The sequence below is a fragment of the Oncorhynchus kisutch genome, unplaced genomic scaffold (genome assembly GCF_002021735.2).
Source record: "Oncorhynchus kisutch isolate 150728-3 unplaced genomic scaffold, Okis_V2 Okis09a-Okis19a_hom, whole genome shotgun sequence".
NCBI lineage: Eukaryota > Metazoa > Chordata > Actinopteri > Salmoniformes > Salmonidae > Oncorhynchus > Oncorhynchus kisutch.
This window is the reverse complement of record NW_022261985.1, coordinates 855,424-878,203: the sequence shown is the minus strand read 5'-3', so window position 1 is coordinate 878,203 and position 22,780 is coordinate 855,424. Positions and strand designations below refer to the sequence as shown.

Here is a 22,780-nt window from a genome sequence, read left to right as displayed (position 1 = left end):
GTCCAACTGTATCACTCCTAATGGCAGTCTCTCAGTCTGACTCTACCACTCCTAATGGCAGTCAGTGTCTCTCAGTCCAACTGTATCAATCCTAATGGCAGTCTCTCAGTCTGACTCTACCACTCCTAATGACAGTCGGTGTCTCTCAGTCCAACTGTATCACTCCTAATGGCAGTCAGTGTCTCTCAGTCTGACTCTACCACTCCTAATGAGTGTCTCTCAGTCTGACTCTACCACTCCTAATGACAGTGTCTCTCAGTCTGACTCTACCACTCCTAATGACAGTGTCTCCTGACTCAGTCAAATATTTAGTTTAAAAAAAGTAGTCCTCATCAATAGTTTGCTTTCACATGGATTTGTCTACTTTCTGTGTTCAGAGTTGCATGTGTGTGTGTTGGTCAACATATTGTCATATTTTGAAGAGCTGCATGTATACTCTCAAACTAACACACCAGAGGATGTTCTCTAAAATGGATGAGATAGGAATCATCTCTACTCAACCCTAACTCTCTCCTCTCTGTCAAGAGGTCTCCATGGAAACTAAGAGTAGTCAAGAGAAGTGTAGATAGAGAGATGTATTACTAAATTATTCACAAGATTCCCCTCCCTCTGAAGTCAGAAGATTCTAACTATTTTAGACAGAATTCCACTATCTATTGGGACCAACTCAAATGAAGACTGAAATGGGTGTCCTTTCTATAAAATGTAGATGTGAAATGGGTGTCCTTTCTATAAAATGTAGATGTGAAATGGGTGTCCTTTCTATAAAATGTAGATGTGAAATGGGTGTCCTTTCTATAAAATGTAGATGTGAAATGGGTGTCCTTTCTATAAAATGTAGATGTGAAATGGGTGTCCTTTCTATAAAATGTAGATGAGGAAATGGGTGTCCTTTCTATAAAATGTAGATGTGAAATGGGTGTCCTTTCTATAAAATGTAGATGTGAAATGGGTGTCCTTTCTATAAAATGTAGATGTGAAATGGGTGTCCTTTCTATAAAATGTAGATGTGAAATGGGTGTCCTTTCTATAAAATGTAGATGTGAAATGTTAAATCTCTAGACAAAATCTGATGATACCACAATGAATTAACCCACTCAAGGTCCGAAGGTGTTTTTTTATTATGGAATACAGGGAACATAATTAACATGAATTATATAATAATGAACAGGACAAAAATCTACAAATCCCCCATCTTTTAAACAAACACAACCATCTTTAAAAAAAAAGAACTCTTACCATCAATTAGTAAACTCTTTCACTGCTAGCAGAGCCTGGTTGACAGTAGCACACCACCTGATATCCCTGAGCAGGGACAAATTGCTTAAGAACTCCACTTGTTTTTTCTGTAGAATTAGATCAACCCGTGTGTGTGTGTGTGTGTGTGTGTGTGTGTGTGTGTGTGTGTGTGTGTGTGTGTGTGTGTGTGTGTGTGTGTGTGTGTGTGTGTGTGTGTGTTGGTGTTGACACAGACAGTAAACGCAAATCAATAAGTTAATAATCTTCTGATGAAATGAAATAAAACCTCTTAATTATATTACATTAAAATAGATAACATGCATCAGGAAGAACTTGTCTGCTGGATATCCTGATACATAAGACAATGTACACCTTTAGCACAGTCTAAAAATACCTACTGTTGGGCGTGAATAAATGTTGTGCCTTGGATATGTTGGCATCCTTGATGGAATAATTTGTAGTTTTGACTTATTGGACTCTATGGTTTTGACTGGAAATTTTTCTTGAATTTATCACTGTCATGATAAGCGCAGGGAAACTTTATGTGCAATCAGCATTAAACCCAGACCGTACTATACTGTATGTAACGCAAATATTCAGGCCAACTTGTTTATCGTGCATCAACAGCATGTACAATGTTTGGCCCCCAAAGCCCTCATGATATCATCAAATGGAGTAGAATTATGACTTCTGTTCCGTAGTCACATCCTAACTCAAATTAAGTTATTTTGGAATACATACAGGTCTCGGAGGGAGAATTTTAAATTAAAGTAAATAAATAAAAATGGGCCCAGAGATACGAGTCATCACGTAACCCCTCAGCTTTCGTCTTAGGAATGTTTTTTTGTTGTCTAATGAGGACTATCCCAGTCCTTGCCTTGTGACCTCAGTAAGACTGCCTCTGAGTAGCCAAGGGTTCTCATCCTTGCTGTGTTGACTTGTGTAGCTAACCTCTCCCATCCTGATGTGACTCGAATGTCCTTCGACCCAGCTCAGGTCGTCATATCGGCCCAAGAAACCCTCAGGCCTTCCCTTACTACCGTTCCAATGAGACTACTGATCTCAAACAGATTGGGTTGGCCTCGGTATTCATCCCTGAGGCACACCAATCCCCTGATCTCTATTTGCTCCATTCCTGGGGTTTCCCGCCTCTTTTTAGGTCCTTCACTCCTATTAAGGGGACCTCACTTGGGGCAATTTCCTGTGTCTTTGAGGGTTCAAGGCCCCTGCGTGGTCCTCAGACCCTGCCTCTCCATGATGTTCCACAACTTGCGCAGGTTGGACTGGGTGATGACGTCATCAGGCTTGAGCTGCAGCGCCCGCAGGTAGTTGGTCTCTGCCTCAGGCAGCCGCCCATTCAGGTGGAGGATGGCGCCCAGATTCATCAAGGCCGCCGGGTACTGGAAAAGAGGGAGACCGAGGGAATGAGGGAGAGAGGAAAGGGAGAGGGACTTGATTAACATATGCGTGTTACACTGTGGATTAGGTGATGTTCTGACAAAATTAAGTCTTTAGAAAGATATTGCTGTTGCTCAAAAGAATGTGGTTAATGGCTGGTGGGGTCAAACTCTTGTTGATGTTTGTGGTTTCCGGAGGTTGCTCAAATGCCAAGTGTTTATGTCATGCCGGGTTAACATTTATAATGATGTTAGCAAAGTCCCTAAGGAGTGGTAGGCTCTCTTCTACGATGGATAGGTCTAGATGCAGTATAGACTGTTTGTCTGGTTGGTAAGGTTGTCACGGTACCAGTATCACAAAATTCAATGGTATCGTGACAAGGAAACAAAACATGAAGCCAGGGGTACAACTTTCACTGGAGACGTCTCCCCCACATTCTGAAATTGCCTTTTTGTCCCCCCCTGTTTTATAATTGGAATGTGATGCAAAATAAGGCAACGGTGTACTTTAGGACCATGCGGATGCCTCCAAGCGGTCGGGGTAGGCTTTTTGGAGCGTTTATCCAAAATAAATATGTTGATATTATAATTATGTCCCCCCCACTTCTAAAACTAAAGTTTCGCCCCTTTATTTCTTTATTTCTTCGGGGGGGGGAGGACTGTGGGAGGGGTTTCGAATGGTTGAGGGACAGCTATTGGGGAACTGTGGGGGAATTTTGGAGGGTTCGGGTTTCACAAGATTGTGCTCATGAAAAAGGAAACTATGACATATATTTTACATCACTATCATGCACACACACCCTCACAAGGATGGCTCTGTTGCGGAAAGACTGATACATGTTTGATAGTGTCTTGATGCTGTATTGTTTGTCCTTCATGTTCTAATACTTTAATGTTACCCCTTCCTTGTGCTTTTTGTAATAAATTATTATTTTAAAAAAATATTTCAAAAGTTGGCCATACTTAATTTCTTGAGGAAAACAGTCGTAACGTTGGAAACAATCAACCTTATATTGTCACCCAGAATCATGTTGCTTTTCTAAGCTATAGCTAACAATGTTACATACAGTCATTTTTTTAAAGGACCAAATAGTTGAATCTGCTTTGTGTTTTCCTTCGTGATAACCCTACTGGATAGGTCTAGATGCAGTATAGCGATCAGGTAGTCTCAGACAGTACATGCCCTTGAATTCAACTCCTGGCAAACTCTTTCAAATTCACCCTCCCATAAGACCTCTATTTAATGCAGATTCTCATATGCAAGACGTTTTACAGGAGACCTGCCAGGTTTTTGCTATGGATTAAAAGCGAGGCTTTGTTAACTTGACTTGAAGCTGAGTTAATTAAATGGCCATTAAATGATCCCATTTGACATCGCATTAGCTGGTCTGATTTCAGAAAGAGTTTTTACCTTGACGGAGCTGTGGTGCAATGACCTTTGAAACTGAATGAATAAAAAAGTTAGTAGTACAGATTGTTTTGATATCTGTGTTGGACTGGACGCCATGTTGTGAAGAGTACAGAGCAGTATATTTCCCATAAAGTAGAACTAGTTGAAGATACAGTATGAAGGAAGGGTTATTTGACAGAGAGGATGTTACTGGATGCAGAGATTTCTTGCATGGCACAGTATGAAATCTCATAACACAGATAGATTATATGATGTTCAGCTCAATTGTACTCAGTTCCAACTTTGGTCTCTCTCCGCAGAGTTAAAGAGGGTTATGCCAATATGCCTTGAAGCTCATCATTCCATAAAAGTCTGTCTCTCCAGCCGTCAACTAAGCTAAGCTAATGGGAACAGAGCAGGTTACTCATTTTGTCTTGAGCTACAGTTCTCACCAGGAACTTATACACTAGTCAGTGTGTGTGTGTGTGCATGCGTGCATGTGTGTGTTTGAGTGTGCATGTGTGTATGCGCGTATGTGTGTGTAGGTGTGTGTATGCACACGTACCTGTGTGTGAGTGTTTGTGTATTAGTGAAAGTGAGCACATGTACAGTATCTGTGTTTTTAAGGGTGCTATTTAATCAAATGGCCCTTTGATGTGGCCAAGTGAAACCACCGAGTCATAACTGAGTATGGAGGAAAGGGATCTCTAGCCTGGGCTCCGGAGCCCTGCAGTATGCCACCGCAAACACACCCAGATCCCAGTCTCACCTCTGGCTCTCCAGCACCCTCCAGACTGGACATTTCCACATGCCTGTGAACCCGACTGTGGGGTTGAAGGAGTTGAGATGCAACTAAAGTTTTTTCCCCAGATAGGAGTTTACACGCCTCTTTAGGTGGTTAGCTTTTACTGTGAGTTTTCTATTTGTACAAAGTTTTACTCTCTTCAGCTTTAACTTTAACAACTCCAGAGATCAATAAGGCATCTGTATTGTAGCACTAACTAGTCTTTGCCCTATTCCTTTCCAGACAGGGCTTCATAAAGAAACCAGACGCAACATCAAGGCCACTTGGAACCAAAACTGTCCACTGAAACCAATAGAAACCAAACTCTGCTTTGGCTGTTAACTTCCTACTGCAGGTCAGGAGACACCATGGCTCTCTATTGGCTGAGCAGACAGAGGCTGGTGGAGATAGATTAACGTCCTCTAGCATTGTAAACAGCACCCAGGGTGAGTCACAGGAGACACCATGGCTCTCTATAGGCTGAGCAGACAGAGGCTGGTGGAGATAGATTAACGTCCTCTAGCATTGTAAACAGCACCCAGGGTGAGACACTGGAGACGCCCCAGACAGTCATTACAGGGTCCTCTGTTTACATGTGTACACTCACTGGAGCCAGAAACCCATGCCAGAGATCGCTCTCTCTTAAAGCTGAGGCGGTGAATAATGTGGTGGGGCTGGTCACATCCAAACACAGCCAAACAAAACCTTTACCCGAGGATGACAGTAGCTGTTGACCATCATTTTTACATTTGCGTAATTTAGCAGACGCTCTTATCCAGAGTGACTGCATACATTTTTCATACTGGTCCCCCGTGGGAATTGAACCCACAACCCTGGCCGGCAAACAACATGCTCTACCAACTGAGCCACACAGGACATATCATTGCCTCAAAATGGATATCCACAGTATAATTTTCAATCTAAATTCCATTCAATTTGGAATTTGATTTGCACGATGGAGAAAGCTAACTGAATTGAAATGAAAGTGCCCTGAACTCAACAGTGTTGCATCGCATAGTAATTCAGTAAACCCAATATCAACTGCCTAACAAGAAATGGTAACCACTCTGTGTACGGTCAACAATGATCTTTCATTGTGGCACCATCAGAGTCCAACTGACCTCTGTTTCACCCAGCAAAAGCTGCCCACCATTTCCCCAACACACAGTATGGTCTTTCTCAGCAGGTGGTGGTTGACCTGCATATTAACACAGTGTTATGGACATGAGCTCCACGATTCAACTCTGATAGGTTTTCCATAGGGCTACTCGCTACTCGCTCTCTCACAGAGGAAATGTACTGAACTGATGACTGGAACAGTGGAACAGAGACTTAAGTTATAACAGATTCAAATCTAAGCCTGATAATATAGTATATGGGCATTGTCACATTAATCACACTCTATTTGAAACTACAATGTATGTACTGCGTTTAGGGATAGTAACTTTGCGGTTGTGAATAGTTTAAGGAACAGAGAAAACAAAACACAAATGCAGTCAAACCTAACGGCCCATTAGGAATTAGGACGTGTGGTAACTCTGTCCGTCATCCTCTGTTGCACTCTGAAGTTTTTGGTTTTTCTCTCGAAGGTACACTCCTTTGACAAATTGTCTTTCCCAGCACGTCTGGCCACAGATGTTGAATTTTTCATGACCCGAAACGCTTTTGGATTAAGTTGATATTTGAGGACTTGACATTCGCTAAGCAGACAGGCACAGCGAAATGTCAAAGACAAGAGGGGCTTTACTTCCGAATAATGACTGAGTGTAAACCCTTGACTTGTTGGAGAGTGTGGATTAGAGGACCTTGGCCTTTCAGTGAATTACACTGAATAATAAATACAACTGTCTGACTGGGAACTGATTGTGAAGGACACCGAGACACGGACATACCGACTAACTTCTGTTACAGACAAACTGTTGTGAAGGACACCGAGACACGGACATACCGACTAACTTCTGTTACAGACAAACTGATTGTGAAGGACACCGAGACACGGACATACCGATTAACTTCTGTTACAGACAAACTGATTGTGAAGGACACTGAGACACGGACATACCGACTAACTTCTGTTACAGACAAACTGTTGTGAAGGACACCGAGACACGGACATACCGACTAACTTCTGTTACAGACAAACTGTTGTGAAGGACACCGAGACACGGACATACCGACTAACTTCTGTTACAGACAAACTGATTGTGAAGGACACCGAGACACGGACATACCGACTAACTTCTGTTACAGACAAACTGATTGTGAAGGACACCGAGACATGGACATACCGACTAACTTCTGTTACAGACAAACTGATTGTGAAGGACACCGAGACACGGACATACCAACTAACTTCTGTTACAGACAAACTGATTGTGAAGGACACCGAGACACGGACATACCGACTAACTTCTGTTACAGACAAACTGATTGTGAAGGACACCGAGACACGGACATACCGACTAACTTCTGTTACAGACACTGATTGTGAAGGACACAGAGACACGGACATACCGACTAACTTCTGTTACAGACAAACTGATTGTGAAGGACACCGAGACACGGACATACCGACTAACTTCTGTTACAGACAAACTGTTGTGAAGGACACCGAGACACGGACATACCGACTAACTTCTGTTACAGACACTGATTGTGAAGGACACCGAGACACGGACATACCGACTAACTTCTGTTACAGACAAACTGATTGTGAAGGACACCGAGACACGGACATACCGACTAACTTCTGTTACAGACAAACTGATTGTGAAGGACACCGAGACACGGACATACCGACTAACTTCTGTTACAGACAAACTGTTGTGAAGGACACCGAGACACGGACATACCGACTAACTTCTGTTACAGACAAACTGATTGTGAAAGACACCGAGACACGGACATACCGACTAACTTCTGTTACAGACAAACTGTTGTGAAGGACACCGAGACACGGACATACCGACTAACTTCTGTTACAGACAAACTGTTGTGAAGGACACCGAGACACGGACATACCGACTAACTTCTGTTACAGACAAACTGATTGTGAAGGACACCGAGACACGGACATACCGACTAACTTCTGTTACAGACAAACTGATTGTGAAGGACACCGAGACACGGACATACCGACTAACTTCTGTTACAGACAAACTGATTGTGAAGGACACCGAGACACGGACAGACAGACAAGATGATTTTATAGGAAACAATTGAAAGAGTGTGTGCCAAGGACAGCTGTTGCACTTACCATACAAAGCTTTACTGTCTGAGGATATCAACTTAAATCCCCTATGAAAACTCCCTCCAAAATGGCTGGTAAACGAATAACACAGCCTACCCAGTCCCTCCATTGACTTCCAATTGGTTATTCTCCCCCCCGTAACTATTCCCCAGGTCGTTGCTGTAAATGAGAATGTGTTCTCAGTCAACTTAAAATAAGGGTTAAATAAAACAATGACAAAAGATGAGACTCCAAACAGCCTCCAGCTAACTCTCCAGACTCCAAACAGCCTCCAGCTAACTCTCCAGACTCCAAACAGCTTCCAGACTTCAAACAGCCTCCAGCTAACTCTCCAGACTCCAAACAGCTTCCAGACTTCAAACAGCCTCCAGCTAACTCTCCAGACTCCAAACAGCCTCCAAGCTAACTCTCCAGACTTCAAACAGCCTCCAAGCTAACTCTCCAGACTTCAAACAGCCTCCAGCTAACTCTCCAGACTCCAAACAGCCTCCAGCTAACTCTCCAGACTCCAAACAGCTTCCAGACTTCAAACAGCCTCCAGCTAACTCTCCAGACTCCAAACAGCTTCCAGACTTCAAACAGCCTCCAGCTAACTCTCCAGACTCCAAACAGCCTCCAAGCTAACTCTCCAGACTTCAAACAGCCTCCAAGCTAACTCTCCAGACTTCAAACAGCCTCCAGCTAACTCTCCAGACTCCAAACAGCCTCCAGCTAACTCTCCAGACTCCAAACAGCCTCCAGCTAACTCTCCAGACTCCAAACAGCCTCCAAGCTAACTCTCCAGACTTCAAACAGCCTCCAGCTAACTCTCCAGACTCCAAACAGCCTCCAGCTAACTCTCCAGACTCCAAACAGCTTCCAGACTTCAAACAGCCTCCAGCTAACTCTCCAGACTCCAAACAGCCTCCAGCTAACTCTCCAGACTCCAAACAGCCTCCAGCTAACTCTCCAGACTCCAAACAGCCTCCAGCTAACTCTCCAGACTCCAAACAGCCTCCAGCTAACTCTCCAGACTCCAAACAGCTTCCAGACTTCAAACAGCCTCCAGCTAACTCTCCAGACTCCAAACAGCCTCCAAGCTAACTCTCCAGACTTCAAACAGCCTCCAGCTAACTCTCCAGACTCCAAACAGCCTCCAGCTAACTCTCCAGACTCCAAACAGCTTCCAGACTTCAAACAGCCTCCAGCTAACTCTCCAGACTCCAAACAGCCTCCAGCTAACTCTCCAGACTCCAAACAGCCTCCAGCTAACTCTCCAGACTCCAAACAGCCTCCAGCTAACTCTCCAGACTCCAAACAGCCTCCAGCTAACTCTCCAGACTCCAAACAGCCTCCAGCTAACTCTCCAGACTCCAAACAGCCTCCAAGCTAACTCTCCAGACTTCAACCAGCCTCCAGCTAACTCTCCAGACTCCAAACAGCCTCCAAGCTAACTCTCCAGACTCCAAACAGCCTCCAGCTAACTCTCCAGACTCCAAACAGCTTCCAGACTTCAAACAGCCTCCAGCTAACTCTCCAGACTCCAAACAGCCTCCAGCTAACTCTCCAGACTCCAAACAGCCTCCAAGCTAACTCTCCAGACTTCAAACAGCCTCCAGCTAACTCTCCAGACTCCAAACAGCCTCCAGCTAACTCTCCAGACTCCAAACAGCCTCCAAGCTAACTCTCCAGACTTCAAACAGCCTCCAGCTAACTCTCCAGACTCCAAACAGCCTCCAGCTAACTCTCCAGACTCCAAACAGCCTCCAGCTAACTCTCCAGACTCCAAACAGCTTCCAGACTTCAAACAGCCTCCAGCTAACTCTCCAGACTCCAAACAGCCTCCAGCTAACTCTCCAGACTCCAAACAGCCTCCAAGCTAACTCTCCAGACTTCAAACAGCCTCCAAGCTAACTCTCGTGACTCAAAATGGCGCATAAGTCAGTGAGCGTGGCAAATGACCAGGGGAGACCTCATCTACTCCTGTCTAAAACACACGTCCTTATGACTCTATATTACCCTCTCTCTCATAGCACTCCACCACGCATCCACTCCCTTTGAAGGGACTGATTGATGCGCTGCAGAGAGAGAGCTCTACCTTCATCTCTAACCATAGAATCAGAGACCCAGATCCTGCTCTCCAGTTCTAACAAACAATGGGAGGCATTGATGGAGCAGTCATGGTGGACTAGGGCTGATTGTATGTAATGGTGGAGTGTGTGTATGTGTGTGTGTGCGTGTCCACCAGTTTGAGTAAAAAAAGCACATTGGGCCAAGGTACTCACGTCTGGTCTGAGGTTTGCCGCGCGCTCATAATGCCGCTCTGCTGCCTTGTTTAGACTGGCCTGTCTGGAGAGGGAGATAGTAAAATACAGAGATGAGGGAGGCATGGCAAGAGGAGGAAGGGCAATAGAGGACGTCATTACACATGTCTTACACAGAGTCTGACAGTATTACCGTGACATGACGGCAGAAGGAGTTATGTATTGGATAGAGAAGCATTCTTTCATTATAATTTAATATTTCCCATAAAGTATTGAGATCCTGATGGCACTTTGATGCTGAAAAATACTCCCTCAAATGACTCTGAAACACTATGCTGCATATATTTCTGATACTAACTGCACTTAATATGTTAATGCTAATTAGACAAAGGCAGAAGTCTTTCCAGACATATTCATAAGGTGTATGACTCAGAGAAATATGTCTCTATTAACTTTGCATAAAGGAAAGTCTGCCTTGGGAATACTAGCTAGTAGTGCTTCATCATTCCATTCATATCAAATTCATGCCTGACTCTTAAGATCCATTCTTCATCTATTCAACGTCTTTAATTTAAATCTGTCAACTTTTTGAAGGCGTTGGTGTTTCCCACTGTATCTGAGAGAATCTACACAATCTACAATGTTGGGAGAATCTGGAGCTTGGCTTTGAACAATTCTTCAAAGAGAAGGAAACGCTGACACTATGCAACAGGTAAGGACTTTGACTTTGATTTTCACGGGTCCAAACTTGGTGCTCCCCTATTGGTCTCTGTCAAGAAGAGCCACGGGGTGTACAAGGATATGGCAAACCACTTCTACAGTCTGGATGAAGACCAATGATCACTGAGTTTCAGAACAAAGTAAGTTTTCCCAGTCTAATGCTTGATGTTGACAATAATTTGGTGGCATCCAAAGTGTCAAATAGTTATTTATTTGCCATACAGAACAGTGAGTAAGAGGTGCATTTTGACCCGCATTAATACACCCAAAGACATGTCTGCATCAGAATGTCTCAGCACAGTCCTAAGAGTGTCGTATTACAGGATTAGTTGAGTGAATATGTCATGGTGTTTTTTCCTCGATGCAGTAGGCTTATATCGAAGAGGGCCCGAATATGATGATTTGTCTATCCGTTTTTACTCTCCACATCCAAGCAGCAGTCCCCTTGCCGAGCAGTCGACGTATAACTCTCAAATCCTCCGCAGCACTACACTTTGGATGAAGGATGCTGTAGCTTCAATTACTTTTCCAGATATGTAGAGCAAAAAGGAATTAAGAGACGTCGTTTCCTATACTTCCTCCAGTTGCAGTGAGTTGAGAGGATTTGCAGTCCCCTATTCCAAACGTATAAAATGTATGTGCTGTCTGTGCTCAGACTTGCCAAGCCGAACGGCACCCGAGGTATGCCTGTGTTTCTTTACAAGCCCTGGACTGAAACGTCACTAGCATGAATCAAAACTACAACCGCTGTTTCCATGTGTTGTATATTAACTATAAAACCAGTTGAACCATACAAACGACTTAAAAAGGACCGTTTCCATGCAAACTGCCATTATCTTATTAAACGTCAGAGCTGAAGTGTCTTTGAGAGTGTTAGCGGGCACAATGCCATATGGATTGAGTCGTGAATGATGAAATGCCTTGGCAACCAACTCTCTATCACCGAGGAATTAACCTTCAGAGACACCTTCTGCTATTTTCACGACTAAGACATCTGAATACATCCAACAGAAACTCTACATGCGCTGAAGACCTACAGTTTGTAAGGCTTTATAAACACATTTGATTGATACTCATTAAAGTATGATTGGGCAGCATTTGTGAAAATACCAGGCACTCTTTAAACACTGTAATACCATTTTTATACTCTGTCACACCCACCTGAGCATGTGAGCGGCACTGAAGACCACATCAAACTCTGAGCTGTCCAGATCTGCAGCTCTCTCTGCCATCTCTGCTGCCTCCGCCAGACGAGACTGCTCCAGCAGAAACTGGCCTGTCCATTAGACAGAGAGAAACAGAGACCGAGAAAGAGATGGAAAGAGATAAAGGAGAATGAGAGGGAGAGAGGGAGAGAAGGAGGGGAGAGGGAGAGAGGGAGAGAGGGAGAGAGGGAGGGGAGAGGGAGAGAGGGAGAGAGGGAGGGGAGAGGGAGAGAGGGAGAGAGGGAGGGGACGGGGAGAGAGGGAGAGAGGGAGAGAAGGAGGGGACAGGGAGAGAGGGAGGAGACAAAAAAAGGGAAAGAGAGAGAGACAGTGAGACACCCAGGGGAAAGACAGAAAGAAAGAAAGAGGACAATAGGAAGCAAAAAGATGGGTTCAGGAGACAGGGCAGCAAGAAGGACAGAAAGGAGAGGGTGAGGAAAAGAGGAGAGAGAGAGACAGTGAGGGTTTTTGTCATGCTCAGTGATTTGTGGAAGTCCAGCTGAGTCGAAGGAGTTTCATGTATGTCCCCTGGGAGCAGGACCAACTGGCTCTACCTCCACAGGAGTCTGCTGAGGAGGAATACATTACTACTATGTCTGGGACGCAGATGGTATATTATGTTGGACTGTGTAATGTGCAGAGGTTTCCCTATACAAATCAGTGTGTGTGTTTGTGTGGGTGCGTGTTCCAACATGTGTGCGTGTTTGTCTGCATACGTGAGGTATCCTCTTTCACAGGTTTTTAGAATCTGTAAAAATAGTCTTCCTATGTCTCGGATGTCATACCTCATTGGGTGTCAGTCAGCAATAACCATCACTTGGATGCATTGGGTTGCTACGGTTCACATGTAGCGTGACACATGCATGCTCCCTGCATCAGAGCATGTGTTAGTCTGAACAATGGCAGGAAAGGAGGCTTGACCTCTCATGTCAGCTCTCGCCCTCCCTGTCCCACAGTTCAGAGAGTCTGTAAGCACATTCTTACAGTCTCACCAACAACATACTGGAGTCAGTCCAGTCACAGTGGAGGAGGAATGGCTGTAGCGGCCCGATTACGAGTGTTGGTGTTGGGGGCCAGTAAAAATAAACCTCTGAAAAGAGGCTAGGAGGTCGCAGAGAGAGGGCAAATGACTCTGTCCAAAGAAAGCAACACGGCCCGCCAGGACCCAAACACAACCCCGAGACTCGAGACCGAGATACACAGAGAGAGAGACACAGGGAGGGAGAGAGGGAGAGACACAGAGAGAGAGAGACACAGGGAGGGAGAGAGGGAGAGACACAGGGAGGGAGAGAGGGAGAGACACAGGGAGGGAGAGACACAGAGAGAGATACACAGAGAGAGAGAGAGACACAGGGAGGGAGAGAGGGAGAGACACAGGGAGAGATAAACAGAGAGAGAGAGCCACAGGGAGGGAGAGAGGGAGAGACACGGAGGGAGAGAGAGAGAGACACAGGGAGGGAGAGAGGGAGAGACACAGGGAGAGATACACAGAGAGAGACACACAGGGAGGCAGAGAGGGAGAGACACAGGGAGGGAGAGAGAGACACAGGGAGGGAGAGAGAGAGAGACACAGGGAGGGAGAGAGGGAGAGACACAGGGAGAGATACACAGAGAGAGAGAGACACAGGGAGGGAGAGAGAGAGAGACACAGGGAGGGAGAGAGGGAGAGACACAGGGAGAGATACACAGAGAGAGACACACAGGGAGGCAGAGAGGGAGAGACACAGGGAGGGAGAGAGAGACACAGGGAGGGAGAGAGAGAGAGACACAGGGAGGGAGAGAGGGAGAGACACAGGGAGTGAGAGAGGGAGAGACACAGGGAGGGAGAGAGGGAGAGACACAGGGAGGGAGAGAGGGAGAGACACAGGGAGGGAGAGAGGGAGAGACACAGGGAGGGAGAGACACAGGGAGGGAGAGAGGGAGAGACACAGGGAGGGAGAGAGGGAGAGACACAGGGAGGGAGAGAGGGAGAGACACAGGGAGGGAGAGAGGGAGAGACACAGGGAGGGAGAGACACAGGGAGGGAGAGAGGGAGAGACAACAGGGAGGGAGAGAGGGAGAGACACAGGGAGGGAGAGAGGGAGAGACACAGGGAGGGAGAGAGGGAGAGACACAGGGAGGGAGAGAGGGAGAGACACAGGGAGGGAGAGACACAGGGAGGGAGAGAGGGAGAGACACCAGGGAGGGAGAGAGGGAGAGACACACGGGAGGGAGAGAGGGAGAGACAGGGAGGGAGAGACGGGAGAGACACAGGGAGGGAGAGAGGGAGAGACACAGGGAGGGAGAGAGGGAGAGACACAGGGAGGGAGAGAGGAGAGACACAGGAGGGAGAGGACACAGGGAGGGAGAGAGGGAGAGGACACAGGGAGGGAGAGAGGGAGAGACACAGGGAGGGAGAGAGGGAGAGACACAGGGAGGGAGAGAGGGAGAAGAGACACAGGGAGGGAGAGAGGGAGAGACACAGGGAGGGGAGAGAGGGAGAGACACAGGGAGGGAGAGAGGGGAGAGACACAGGGAGGGAGAGAGGGAGAGACACAGGGAGGGAGAGAGGGAGAGACACAGGAGGGAGAGAGGGAGAGACACAGGGAGGGAGACGACACAGGGAGGGAGAGAGGGAGAGACACAGGGAGGGAGAGAGGAGAGACACAGGGAGGGAGAGAGGGAGAGACACAGGAAGGAGAGAGGGAGAGACACAGGGAGGGAGAGACACAGGGAGGGAGAGAGGGAGAGACACAGGGAGGGAGAGACACAGGGAGGGAGAGAGGGAGAGACACAGGGAGGGAGAGAGGGAGAGACACAGGGAGGGAGAGAGGGAGAGACACAGGGAAGGAGAGAGGGAGAGACACAGGGAGGGAGAGACACAGGGAGGGAGAGAGGGAGAGACACAGGGAGGGAGAGAGGGAGAGATACAGGGAGGGAGAGAGGGAGAGACACAGGGAGGGAGAGGACACAGGGAGGGAGAGAGGGAGAGACACAGGGAGGGAGAGAGGGAGAGACACAGGGAGGGAGAGAGGGAGAGACACAGGGAGGGAGAGAGGGAGAGACACAGGGAGGAGAGACACAGGGAGGGAAGAGAGGGAGAGACACAGGGGGGGGAGAGAGGGAGAGACACAGGGAGGGAGAGAGGGAGAGACACAGGGGGGGAGGAGAGGGAGAGACACAGGGAGGGAGGAGACACAGGGAGGGAGAGAGGGAGAAGACAACAGGGAGGGAGAGACACAGGGAGGGAGAGAGGGAGAGACACAGGGGGGGGAGAGAGGGAGAGACACAGGGAGGGCGAGAGGGAGAGACACAGGGAGGGACGAGAGGAGAGGACACAGGGAGGGAGAGAGGGAGAGACACAGGGAGTGAGAGAGGGAGAGACACAGGGAGGAGAGAGGGAGAGACACAGGGAGGGAGAGAGGGAGAGACACAGGGAGGGAGAGAGGGAGAGACACAGGGGGAGAGACCAGGGAGGGAGAGAGGAGAGAGAGACACAGGGAGGGAGAGGACACAGGGAGGGAGAGGAAGGGAGAGACACAGGGAGGGCGAGAGGTGAGAGACACAGGGAGGGAGAGAGGGAGAGACACAGGGAGGGAGAGACGAGGGAGAGACACAGGGAGGGAGAGAGGGAGAGACACAGGGAGGGAGAGAGGGAGAGACACAGGGAGGGAGAGAGGGAGAGACACAGGGAGGGAGAGAGGGAGAGACACAGGAGGGAGAGAGGGAGAGACACGGGAGGGAGAGAGGGAGAGACACAGGGACGGGAGAGACACAGGGAGGTGAGAGGGGAGAGACACAGGGAGGGAGAGAGGGAGAGACACAGGGAGGGAGAGAGGGAGAGACAGGGAGGGAGAGAGGGAGAGACACAGGGAGGGAGAGAGGGAGAGACACAGGGAGGGAGAGAGGGAGAGAACACAGGGAGGGAGAGACACAGGGAGGGAGAGAGGGAGAGACACAGGGAGGGAGAGAGGAGGAGAGACACGGGGAGGGAGAGAGGGAGAGACACAGGGAGGAGAGAGGGAGAGACACAGGGAGGAGAGAGGGAGAGGACACAGGGAGGGAGAGAGGGAGAGACACAGGAGGGAGAGAGGGAAGAGACACAGGGAGGGAGAGAGGGAGAGACACAGGGAGGGAGAGAGGGAGAGACACAGGGAGGGAGAGAGGGAGAGACACAGGGAGGGAGAGACACAGGGAGGGAGAGACACAGGGAGGGAGAGAGGGAGAGACACAGGGAGGGAGAGAGGGAGAGACACAGGGAGGGAGAGGAGAGGAGAGACACAGGGAAGGAGAGAGGGAGAGACACAGGGAGGGAGAGACACAGGAGGGAGAGGGAAGAGGAGAGACACAGGGAGGGAGAGGACACAGGGAGGGAGAGAGGGAGAGACACAGGGAGGGAGAGAGGGAGAGACACAGGGAGGGAGAGAGGAGATGACACAGGGAAGGAGAGAGGGAGAGACACAGGGAGGGAGAGACACAGGGAGGGAGAGAGGGAGGAGACACAGGGAGGGAGAGAGGGAGAGATACAGGGAGGGAGAGAGGGAGAGACACAGGGAGGGAGAGAGGGAGAGGACACAGGGAGGAGAGAGGAGAGACACAGGGAGGAGACACAGGGAGGAGAGAGGAGAGACACAGGGAGGGAGAGAGGGAGAAGAGACACAGGGAGGGAGAGACACAGGGAGGGAGAGAGGGAGAGACACAGGGAGGGAGAGAGGGAGAGACACAGGGAGGGAGAGAGGGAGAGACACAGGGAGGGAGAGAGGGAGAGACACAGGGAGGGAGAGACGATATGAATGGCAGCATTTACAGAAGCACACGCAGACTAACCGGCTTATAGCGTTTCTCCTCAATCAGTGAAAGGCAAGCATCCTTATCGGTGGTGGTGTAGTCCGATCCGGTTTCCCCCAAGTATGTGGAGATTACGTCTACTGTATGTATGACCTCATACAACCTGATACCAAATGCAAACCAAACTAAAGGCAGGCATATCTCTTTCGCTAACTAGAGCGGCTTTAAAAGTGGCTACAGGACATGTTTTTTACACTTAACAAGCACTTTATATGTGCTATGTGGGAGTACTGTAGAGTACTGTGGATAAGGTGTCTTTATCAAACTGCCTGAGGTAAGTTCTTATGGTGGGGTCAAGCTACAATACACTGTTACTGTAGGAAGTCCCTACATGGAGTAGTTTAATGGTATGTGTGTGTGTGTTTGTTTGTGCATGTGTAGTGCTTAATTTGTAAATCGGTAGGTGCCGGAACAAAATGTGAGCACCAGAGGGGGTGACCTGGGGAGCTCTGAGGTAACGGAACGCATGAGAGAAAAAATCTCCTTTATAATAAAGCATTGAATGCATATCATCACATTTGCATAGTGGCATACAGAAGTTGCACAAATGGGTACCATTTGAATAGTTTAGGGTCCGGAAAAAATGTGTCCTTTTAGAAACGCATTTCATGCAATTCTATGTCATTTTACATGACTGGAGACTGAATATTTTTACTGCTGCATAAATGATGGAAATGACAGGCTACTTTGACAAACTGAGAATCTGAGATAAATGAAAAGGACTTTGTGTTGAATCCATCAATAGCCTAAGCCTAGATGTGTGGAGACATATTGTAGGCTATAATATGAGGAGGACACTAGTCCTAAAAATGCTTTCCAGTGTCACCGACTGACCCCAATGATGCGCAGCTCTCTTGCAGCCGATTCGTTCCTACCAAAAGCCTATATATCTCTCTTGCTTTACTTTGTAAAACAATATTTGGAAGTTAATCAAATATTTTGTTAGCCTACAACAGACAAATTAGAGTCCTCTCTTTTCAGCAGGAGACATTTTCTTTCCAACCTGTGTTTTCCTGCGATTGTATTTGAAATATAGCGAGGCCTGTCTTGTCTGCATGCTGTTCACTGACAGGTCGGCCGTGTTCCGCACTGTAGGCTATGCCTTGTTATTGGGCTACACACAATCCACAGCTAGGCACATTTTTAAAGAAGATCCTCTGTGACTAAAATATAGTCATTTTCATGGTGTAGTAGGCTATTCTGAATGATTTCAATTCTTTCTGAACAGACAGCAGTAATTCTATAACGTTGGCAAATGTATTTCAATGTATCAGGGGTGCTGCAGCTCCTCCAGAACCCTTCGCCTGGCTATGATTCAATGACTGAGGAAATCAATGATGTAGTGCAACGCTGGAGAGGTGAGAGTTGCAGGCTCATGCCTATCAGAGCAGAGGGAGGGAGAGAGATCAGGGAGAGAGTTCATCTCATTCTAGTTCTGTGAGAGATACAGTCACGCACCTCACACAGCCACGAGTTGGTCTCAAGCATAGGATACAATGATGCACAATCCATACTGTAAATTCAGGCCGGCGCAACCCGAATCAACTATTAGAATATCAGGCAGTAGAATTGACGAAGAGGCAACTCAAATTAGTACACTACAAAAAGTCAATGTTTCATGCCATGAGAGGTACCGGATAGGCAAATAGGTTCCAGAACAAATCAGTCCAAAACGGAGAGCTGCCGGATCTTGTTCCGGCAGGATCTGGCTCAAATGAAGCAATGTGCGCGGTACTTCATATGAGTTCTGGTACATACCATAATGCATGTAGCAGTTTCCTTTGGAAGGGTCCAGCTGAATGGCTCTTCGATAGTAACCCTCTGCCTCAGTCTTCTGCCCCTAGGAGACAAAACAGGAACGTTTGATTAGCTACTGTAGATCAGTTACAAGTCGTCCTCAGTCATTAATTGTGATTTAGCTGATGTTCGAGCTCTCGCAGTGGTTCCTGTTTCTGGCACGGGCGTAATTGTGCGGCTGCAATTAGATTTACTCAAAACCCAAAACAGACGTGAGTTGCCATATGGTAGAAGATTGAACATGCAGTAGAAACCAGAAACCACCCACTCTCCTCGTAAATGAGATTTAGCAAATATTTCACAGTCGAGATGTGGACGGGGAAATCAGCAGTAAATTTGAACAACCGTTCCATATGCCCCTGATGTGCCAGGTTGTTTCAAACAATCAGCATATCCTGTAGGGCAACAACAATCATCTGCATTTACTCTGCATCTGCTACGGATTATTTTCCTACGCTTTCATGCATGAGTTGACACATGGTAGCAGGGCCTCAACTGTAAACCAGGAAACTGTACTCCATAGAGAACGCTTCAAACCCCATTTTCCCCCAGCAGCAGAGTGTGTGTGTGTGTCACACTATCACTTTTTCTCAGTCAGAGAGTGTGTATCGCACTATAGCCTCGCAACAAACTGAAAGTGATACTGCTGCCTCTGTGTGTACCCCCCCCCCCCCCGTTTTTCACGCTTCAGCACTGATTGCTTCCATATTGGCTATGGATTTGCCATTCTACATAGAATAAGTGGACTGGGCATATTAGGTTAGGTTCATTAACTATTTATCATGCCCGTGTTTGCTCTAAATGAAAGATGAAGACAACTAATTGTCCAGATGACTTTATGCCATATTTTTCCTGGCTCCTTTCCCGACACTAATGCCTAGCCGCTTTCCCAGCCGTCAGAAGGTGGACTGTTGAACACAATACTGTGGTCCTTCAATGGACTGGGCATTAGTGTCGCATTAGTAGGAATGAGAGAGGTGCGCAAAGTTAAATGTACATGAATGCTAGGTTTGTCACACACATCTGTATCACCTGTTTTTGTGCTTGTCTCCACCCATCTCTTCCCATTATCCCCTGTGTATTTATACCTGTGTTCTCTGTTTGTCTGTTGCCAGTTCATCTTGTCTTGTCAGGTCTCACCAGCGTGTTTTCCCATCTCATTGCTCTTTCTAGTTCTGTTTCCTAGTTTCCCCGGTTCTGACCATTCTGCCTGCCCTTACCCCGAGTCTGGCTGACGTTCTGTACCTGCCTGACTCTGACCCATTTACGAACCTCTGCCTGTCCTGACCCCAAACCTGCCTGCTGTTCTGTACCTTATTGACTCAGCCCTGGATTACAGACCTCTGCCTGCCTTTGACCTTTCTTTTGCCTGCCCCCTGTTTGGGTCAATAAACATCTGTGACTCTAGCTGTCTGCATCTGGGTCTTATCCTAAGTTCTTGATAAGGTTGTTTTTGTATTCCTCTGACACTCTTATCTAGCGTATTCAAGCCTGTATTGGGAGGGAGTAGCCGGCTTCAGAGGGCTTTAACGGGTAGTGTTAGCGCCAACTCCGAGTGTAGCCAGCCACAGAGCTCGTAAATAACATCAGGGCCAGCAATGGGAGAGAGGCCCTCCAACAGAGAGCGGTGCCTAGCTCTTGGTAGGACACGTCAGGACTCTGCACTGTGTAATCATCCGCCTGGCGACAACACTCTCCTGTGATGTATGTCCAAGGGAGATGATCTGAGACAAGAACTGGGGGTTACCGGGTGGAATAGGGCTCTTCTGGTCATGTCTGGTCAAAAGTAGTGCACTGTATCAGGATTATGGTGGCATTTCTGACGCAGACTCAGTCTAGACTCTAACCTGGTTACTGTGAACGAAGAGTTCAAAGCCAAATTGAACAAAGAACAAACCACAAATCTATACAACCTCACTAACCCCATTAAAGTACATGACTCTTTACGAATGAAACAGTGAAGTCACGTACTGTAGTACACGTCAGGGTGAGGCGGGACTTGAGTTTGACACTTTGACCCTTTCCCCGAGTCGGTTGACTCCTTATGAGCCAGCTGCATTATCAATACGTAGGTCCGCCGTGGCAAGACGGCCCAAAATCTCTCCCTGATTGAGTGATTTAATAAGGAAGCAGGGTAATTGCATTAAGTCCTGTCCGGCAGCCCATTGTTCCGGGTCTGGTCGTGTCCTAATCTCCTGTTGTTGAAGGGCTCTGTTATGAGGGGCCACTTGTGGCTCAGGGCCCCGGATGTAGGGACCTGGGGGACCCAGCAGATGTCCAGCTGTGCTGGGGTGACTCGGGTCTGAACCCAGGGAGACTGGGGGTGGGGGTTTGGGGGAATGGAACTCAAATCAGATTAGGAAAAGGGGAAATTAGTGAGTTTGGGAGCGAGACCCTTCCTCAGCCCAGACCGGACCCCTAGGGGTGCAGCTGTAACCCCTCCGATATCAGTGAGGAGGATAGAAGGAGAGATGGGATGGGTGATGTGGTACGCTGAAGAGCAAAACCTCCTGTAGATTCCTAGTACCTCAGTTACCTCAGGCTGTGGAAGGGGAAGAACAGAAGGTCAAACTCCTCACAAGGGCTCAGCAGGACTGGTTCAGTGGGTTCTAACAGGGTTCCTCTCCATAAAGTCCTCCTAACTAACCCAAGTCAGCTGTGAACACATGTTGTCACGCACGTTTTTCTCTCCCCAAAACACTCTGGGACTGAATGAGAGAGGTGGATGGAAGGGGGTTTGGGGGCAGAGTGCACCTCAGAACAAACAGCCAAACCTGTAGGGGAGAAGTCTGGGAAGGAAATACTGGACCCAGCAGGCCTAGCTGGTGAGCTTCATAACACCACACACATTTAATAATGTCACACACACACACACACACACACACACGCGCACACACACACACGCACTCGCACACACACACACACACGCACACACGCGCGCGCACTCGCACACACACACACACACACACACACACACACACACACACACACACACACACACACACACACACACACACACACACACACACACACAAACACACAACGCACACGCACACACACACGCACACACACACACACACACACACACACACACACGACTCCCCATAAAGATATTCCTTATGCCTGTGACCTTGAGACAATCACACACCCAGCGGAGAGCCTGATAGTTTGACAGGTCTGTTTTTCCAAGCTTGTACCATAAGACAATAATTATTCCTCAATCCATTGTCTCCTTGGTTGTCATATCAACAAAGTTTATAGTGGCAGAAGTTGGTCTCTCTGCTATTTTATCTCAAATATAAAAAAATCAACTGCAATTAGCCTAACATAAAAAAACCATCTTGCGTTTGCATACCATTATCCTAGGTGTCTTTTTCCTTTAGGCCACCAAAGACAAAAGCATTCATTTACCCATCAAGGTTCAACAAGTCCAAAATGGCTTTAGATCTGGGCCGCTGTCTGCTCAACACGCAGCTCAGTCTCGATCTATCAACTTCCAGGCTTTCTACAATGATCACAGCTCCTCTGGCCCAGACAGGGAAATCAATGGGATGAACTGGCCGGGCCCAAACTCACTCACTATTCATCAGCCCTCGGGCCTAGGTCTAATTATACGTAACCCCTGTGATTATTACCAACATGAAAGTTTGCTATGCTTCATCACGCTTTGTGTGAGCCAAAGCCTATTTGAGATTGTGTGGACAGTCAGGAAGGACACTGGAGGACAAAGAGTGAAGTGAATGGATTAGAATAGAGGCAGATTGTAGTTACATTGATGGTATTGGCAATGATGTTAGAGGCCATTTCCAGTACAGCTGCAGAACGTTTCTCTTTCTGTTAAAAGTGTTAAAAAGTGTTGTAGTCTAGTGGTTAACAATATCTACATTATGACCACCTGCTCTTTCCATGACATAGACTGACCAGGTGA

General features: G+C 47.5%; 1 protein-coding gene across 1 annotated transcript in view; it reads right to left on the bottom strand.

The window, feature by feature from the left end:
• Positions 1-1,103: 1,103 nt before the first annotated feature.
• The window catches only part of LOC109877689 (protein O-mannosyl-transferase TMTC2), a 92,574-nt gene continuing 70,897 nt past the window's right edge, over positions 1,104-22,780 (bottom strand). The window contains exons 9-12 of the mRNA XM_031815345.1: positions 18,814-18,895; positions 12,185-12,299; positions 10,325-10,388; positions 1,104-2,639 (exon numbers count right to left, since the gene is read on the bottom strand). Coding sequence (XP_031671205.1) covers positions 2,457-2,639; positions 10,325-10,388; positions 12,185-12,299; positions 18,814-18,895 — 444 coding nt within the window. The 3' untranslated portion in view covers positions 1,104-2,456. The remainder of the gene's footprint in view (positions 2,640-10,324; positions 10,389-12,184; positions 12,300-18,813; positions 18,896-22,780) is intronic.